The 6,000-nt window shown below is 61.7% G+C and overlaps 1 protein-coding gene across 1 annotated transcript; it reads left to right on the top strand.

Annotated features, from left to right (window-relative positions):
* The first annotated feature begins 1,914 nt into the window (after positions 1 to 1,914).
* On the top strand, positions 1,915 to 3,804 carry SETTUDRAFT_162912 (uncharacterized protein). The gene is made up of 6 exons (XM_008027147.1): positions 1,915 to 2,305; positions 2,465 to 2,936; positions 3,039 to 3,086; positions 3,184 to 3,216; positions 3,266 to 3,349; positions 3,422 to 3,804. Exons 1-6 carry the CDS (start codon positions 2,301 to 2,303, stop codon positions 3,464 to 3,466), a joined length of 687 nt encoding a protein of 228 aa, XP_008025338.1. The 5' UTR covers positions 1,915 to 2,300; the 3' UTR covers positions 3,467 to 3,804.
* Positions 3,805 to 6,000: the final 2,196 nt, after the last annotated feature.

The raw sequence follows: 6,000 nt of genomic DNA, 5'->3' as shown, positions 1-6,000 counted from the left end.
TTGGCAACGTTTTCAAACCGTTGCCTCTGCAACTCGATTCTTGATCGGCAGTATGGGTCACGACCGGCGTTCGCAGCCAGAATGTTTGGAAGAACCCGGACACGAGACGTGTTAAGCCGGAAGGAGAACGGGCGTGTAGGTGCATACAATATTGATGCCTGGGGCCCTAGAGAACAAGAGTGGAACGCATAAGGCGAGCAGCCTCAGTGTTGTCCACGGGGTAGGTTTCAAAACCAGGCGTGTCGGACTTGATGCAGTTTTGACGAAGCCAACGGTTTGACATTGTTTGGCAAGCAGGAAACAAGCAGCGCCCAGTGCAGCCATGACGGCGGGCGCTAGCCTAGACGGACCTGTGACAGCGTGTGTGGGGACGACTGTGCCTCGGACGTTGCCTTTGTTGTCGGCAGCAGCACTGTGCTTTGGCAACAGCGAGGGTTTGGGCACGCTGGAGCTGGTTGCGTGGTCGACCAGCTTGGCGGCGTGCCACTTGTTCCGACACGAGTTCGTGGGAACATGCGAGGTGGAGATAACGCGCAACATGCAAAGGTATGGATGACGACGCGGTGAGACAGGCGAAACGAGAGTGTTCGGATCGACTGTGTTCCGCCTTGCGCATCAACACATCAGGCATCCATTCAGGCGCAGGCGCTTGGCGGGTCCTGCGGGCTGCTACTGGCTGTCAGTGGCGGGGCTGTGGCAGAGCGCCTCTCTCAAACACCTGTGGCTTGGGGCTGATACTGGCGCTGCGTCAGGGCGTCTCCAGAACACACAGGGCCGCGACGGCGACGAGAATGAACAGACGCTCCAGAGCAGCAGTTGTAGCAGCCGCCCGCTGCGCCCGCACCCCGCCCGCACCCCGCCCGCCGTCCAGCCAACCTTTAAGTTGCCCGCAGTGCCCAGACGGCGAGTGAGTGAGACGAGAGCGTCGTCTGCGACGGTTGCAAGCCACTGCTGCAGTGCTGGTGTGGAGAGGACAGGGATGGCAGTGCGCAGCCAGCAAAAAAAAAGGCGTGGGCCAGGCTCTTTCTTTCATCAACAGCGCGATCTAGACACGAGAGGCGGACAGGAGGGCCATGGCGGCAGCGTCGTCAGGCGTTGGCGGCGAGGGATGGCGGTGAGGGTTGAGGGTTGAGGGTGTGTGTGTGTGTGTGTGTGTGTGGCCATGTTGGTGGGTTGCCGGTGAGGAGAGAGGGATGGATGGACGGACGGATGTGGATGGGTGGATGGATGGACGCGAGGGAAGGCGCGAGCACGAGCGACAACCGACCGGAACGCCATGGCAAGCGCGAGAGCAACCAAGTGCAAGTGCGAGGTTTGCAAGGGAAGCCGCAACCCGGGCCCCATGCTCGATGCACGCTGCCCCGCTCGTGCCCAGCTTGCAAGCCCGAAGCAGGCGCGGAATGCAAATCGACTCCGTCATGACGCCTTCCGGCCTGGCCGTGGCACGACCAGCGAGGCCTGGGCAGTGCTCAGCATGCCACCTCACGACGGCATATAGTAGCCAGGACGGCGCTGCCTCGCCCTGCAACCCACACACAGCACTCAACTCGCGACGGGCGGCGGGCGGCGGGCGGCGGGCCAGAGGCAGACGGCGGGCGCTGCTGCGGCGGGCCATTCGCATCAAGTCGCAGATGCAGCACGACTGTCACGCGCTGCCCACTCACTCCTCTCTCCCCCGCCGCCCTCTCAGCAAACCCCCCTCCCCCCATCCTGCTGTCGCCGTAACCTTGAAGCCAGCCACCTGTTCATCTAAGCCTGGCCCTAGAGCCTATTACCCCGCTTCTTGTCTGCAGCGTCTCGCCGCGTCGCTGTACCTCGCCCTCGCCCATGGCCTCACCTATTCACATGTACCTCTACTCGCTGCCGCCAGCGCTGGCGCCAATCCCCCGCTAGCACCCGGCCACTCGCCCTCACGGCGTTGCCCTCGTCCTCCACCATGATGCCTCTGCCCTGCCCTGATTCGCCGCGAGCCTGCCAACCTGACCCTCTTTGTATCCCTTGTACTTGATCAGCGCTCGCGCCTGCAGACAGCTGCCCTACCTGGAATATCATGATGCTCTGCTGCCTTTACTCTGCCCGTCGTATCTTCTGAGCGCTGTCTCGAAGCCGCAATATACGGGGCATGACACTGCACGCGCGGTAGGCACCCGTCGATTCTTCGCCAGTGAACGCTGTCTTGTGCTGGCTGCGAGCCCGCCTTAGGCACCATCGGCATCACCACCAGCATCACCATCAGCATCACCACCACCACCACCAGCATCGTCCTCGTACCCCTCTCCCCCAACCCCCCGTCTGCCGCCATGTCGTGAGTCTCTTCCACCAGCCTTGTCTTTGTCTTGCTCCCGCCCCTCACCCCACCCCCCACCCCCCCTCCAAAAGACAGGCTGCCGTACCATTCTTTTGTTGCCTTCATCTCTTGCACCCTGCCGCGTACAACGCACGCTGACGTCGTGGCCACTGACAGCTCCTCGCCCTCGACCAAGCGCAGCTTGAAGCCTTCACCCATCGCCGCCAACGTGCACCCGACCCTTCAGTCGTCTGGGCCCCCAGAGCTGGCTAGCCTACAGCCAGCGACGTCATTGCCTCCGGCCAACCCAGACGCACATGGTGGCTCTCAGCAGCCACAATCGTCGCCCGTGAGCCGAAAGCGCAAGTCAGTGACACTCGGACAGTCGCAGGAAGCCATGGCGGGTACGACGGAGGGTGCAGAGGGCCGGGCAAGCAGTGCAGCATTGCCAGCGCCTCTGCCGCCGCCGCCTCCGCCGCCGCCGCCGCCGCCGCCGCAGCCGCAGCCGTCGTCTCGTGCGGCAGAGGGAGAGGCGGCGCAGGAGCCAAAGGCTAAAAAGAGCCGCACCAACACGCCGTGGACGCCGGCCGAGGAGTTGAGGTTGAAGCAGATGCGGGACGCCGGTAACAGCTGGAGCGAGATTGCAAAGGTAGGAGATTTGGCCGAGCGACGCGACTTTTGGTCCCTTGGCTTGTTGCAGCAAGACCATCTCTGGTAGAGGCAAACATGGACTGACGTGGGTGCACCGCAGACGTTTCCGCAACGGACCGAGGGGAGTGTGAAGAAGCACTGGTATAAGGTAGGACCACGGACACACGGGGGTGGGGCTCATGTCGACGACGACGGCTCTTCTTTTTTCTTCTTCGCTCTTTCTACTCGACTGACTGGTGGACCAGGACATGCACTACGCCGAATTTGCAGAAGACGAAGTGAGTTGTGCATGGCGACGGTTGTGCACGCATGCTAATGAGTAAGAAGAGCGCGGCGCTGCTTGCCGCTATCAAGGAGTACGACGCCAACAAGTGGAAGGTCATCGGGCAGAAGGTCGGCAAACCTGCAAAAGTATGTTGACTGCCGGATTCGCGTGCACACGGGCAAGGCAAGCATGGACGCTCGTGCTAACGCGCACACCAGGCATGCGAGCAGTACGCCAAGGAGAACTTTGGTGGGAAGTACTGAGCGATGCAACAAGCACGGCAAAGGGCCTGCATCTTGCCGGAACTAGCGGGGTGGGGCCAGCAGGAGGAGAAGGAGGAGGAGGAGGAGGAGGAGGAGGATAATGATGATGATGATACCAGCTTTTTTTCTGTTTCTGTTGCTCTTGTCCTCGTTGTCGTCGCATGCACACAACTGCTGCGGGCATCCGCTTGTTCCTTTGTTGGGGGGTTGGGGGGTTGCAGTAAGTAATGGCGGCGTACACCAAGGAAGGAATGGGTTGTTGCCATGTCCTTTTCTTCGCACCAAACTTGCTTTGGGTTCTTTTTGTGTTATTAGTAGTAATGTGGCCAAGGTTCTTGACTAGGGCGACTCTTGTGTATGTGTGTGTGTGTGTGCTGTTTTTTTTTTTCCTTGCTTGGTCTCACTGCTCGTGTTTTCGGCTATGGGCTCGGTAACGGGAGGTGGGTGGAATATCCTGGGCTTAGTATCGGCTATGGTTAGGTAGCAATGGACCCATGACAAGTGCAGCGTGTCAAACGTGGGGAAAGCTTCGCAGGCGGGCGATATCAAGGCACGGGTGATTGGCCATGTCTTTGTTTCACTAGAACGAATCGCAGGTTTTGTAAGGCCGTTGAACCGAATGTTTCAACGACTCGCCGTACTTTGCACGGCCTGCTCGGTCCCTGGTCGCGGCAGGTTGATCGGCGCGCCCTCCCTCCGCGCCGGTGGTGGTGTACATGCACGCCCATATACCTTCCGACATACCTACCTACTTGTCTACCCGCTTAGCTACACTACACCAGCGCACATACACACGGACACGGACACCTGCACACGTACACACGTAAACGGCGGCCCGCGTGCAAGGCGTGCTACAAAAATAGCCGTTTGGGTGGTTGTGGGCGGCGGCGGCGGCGGCGACGACAACGAGGCCGCGAGGTTGTTGTGCAATCAGCCATTGTATTCGCCATCTGTGTGGTGGTCGCACATGACCACGTGTAACGGCGCAAGTCAGCATCAGCCAAAGAAGGCTCGTCGGGCTACGCTAACGAGCCGCGTTGGGTGGACGGGTGCAGCAGAGCATGCGGTCGGGAGCGGATGCAGAAGGCGGCCAGGTGCAGCGGCGTCGAGGGAGCACGGAAAGGGCGACTTTGTTGCGGTCGTGGTGGTGGTGGTGGTGGTTGTGAGAGCAGAGGCAGACTGCAGGTGACGAGATTCGCTGGCGGCGGGCCAGGCGGCGGTGGTATGAGCGACGGGGGGGATGATTCAGTCGCCCAGCATGCGGCGCAATGCACACTAGACTTGGGGACGGGGGCATGGCGTGGTGTGTTGAAGTGAGGAGGGGCTTGGGTCAGGTAGTGGGTTACATGGACTGGGACGAGCCTATGGTTCCCAAAGGCCCGCATCAGCCTAAATGGATAATGCGCCGCTGGTCGAGTACTTGAAGATTGGACAGGGCCTGGAAGTCTCACATGGCGACAACGGTGAGGTCACGGCGAGGGCTCAGGCTCAGGCAGCGGCAGCGGCAGGGAGGACCTAGGCGGGGCCAGGGGAGGGAGTGGGAGAGGGAGTGGGAGTGGGAGTGGAAGTGGGTGCGCAGGCCCGTAGCCGGGGTGTCACGTGCGCCGGGGGCATTGGAGTCGGCGGCGGCGTGGTGAAGGATGAGGCTCGCGGCAAGCAGCATCAGCAGCAGCAGCAGCAGCAACACCAGCGGCGTGGACTAGCTGTGGCCCCACGATGTGCCAGCCGCCATGCGCCATGCGCCATACGCCGTCGCCGTCGCCGCCGCCGCCCTTCATCTCGTGCATGCATGCGGTCGAGAGATGACCTGTATGCGACCGGTCGGGGGCGGGCAGATCGCGGCGGGCCTGAAGGAGCGAGCCATGCCAAGGCTGCGTGCTCGCTAACCACGGCGCTCTCGCACACTGCACACACAGGCAGGCGCGCAGGCAGGCAGTTAGTCAGTCGGCCCAAGCCAGTCGGTCGACCCCAGTCACTCACTCACTCACTCACGCACTCACGCACTCATTCACTCCCTCGCCATCCACGCATTCACTCGCCCGCCCCCGCCGTCGCAGGCAGTCGCATCGCAGTCGCTGATGTCGTTCGCGTGTGTGGTGTGCCTTGATTGAGGGTCCTCTCTTCATGCCTGGAAAGGCCTTGGCCCGACGGCAAGCCCCATTGAGCATGACGATGGCTTGCAACGACGTGAGCGATGGAGCCGGGCAGGACAGCGTTGGGTCTGCCGGCATTCACGCTGCCGTAGCACCCGCCTGTAAGCAGTGGGACCGAGCCATGGGCAGGGCCCTCTGGTCATGGTTCTCTAACGCATAGGCATGGACGCCTCAGATTGGCTCATGCGTAAGCCGTTTCAAGGTATACATTTTGGACCCTGCCCTATATGCGCTTCGTCATCCGGCGCGCAGTGGGATCTACCAGCCACGAGAATGCGGCCGTGGCCGGGCTGGATGACGCATTGCGGCGGCGGGCTGCAGAGGCAGCAGGCGTGCCGAGAAACGGTGGGCGGCAGCGGAGAGTGGCGCAGAGGGAGAGGC

This window comes from Exserohilum turcica (genome assembly GCF_000359705.1).
Source record: "Exserohilum turcica Et28A unplaced genomic scaffold SETTUscaffold_2, whole genome shotgun sequence".
Classification (NCBI taxonomy): Eukaryota; Fungi; Ascomycota; class Dothideomycetes; order Pleosporales; family Pleosporaceae; genus Exserohilum; species Exserohilum turcicum.
This window is presented reverse-complemented; position numbering and strand designations above follow the sequence as displayed.

What these genes read in the sequence shown, in the direction of transcription:
- SETTUDRAFT_162912 (XM_008027147.1), top strand. An exon ending in CCGAATTTGCAGAAGACGAA is followed by an intron (nt 3,217 to 3,265) that starts GTGAGTTGTGCA and finishes ATGAGTAAGAAG; the next exon opens with AGCGCGGCGCTGCTTGCCGC. An exon ending in AGGTCGGCAAACCTGCAAAA is followed by an intron (nt 3,350 to 3,421) that starts GTATGTTGACTG and finishes CGCGCACACCAG; the next exon opens with GCATGCGAGCAGTACGCCAA.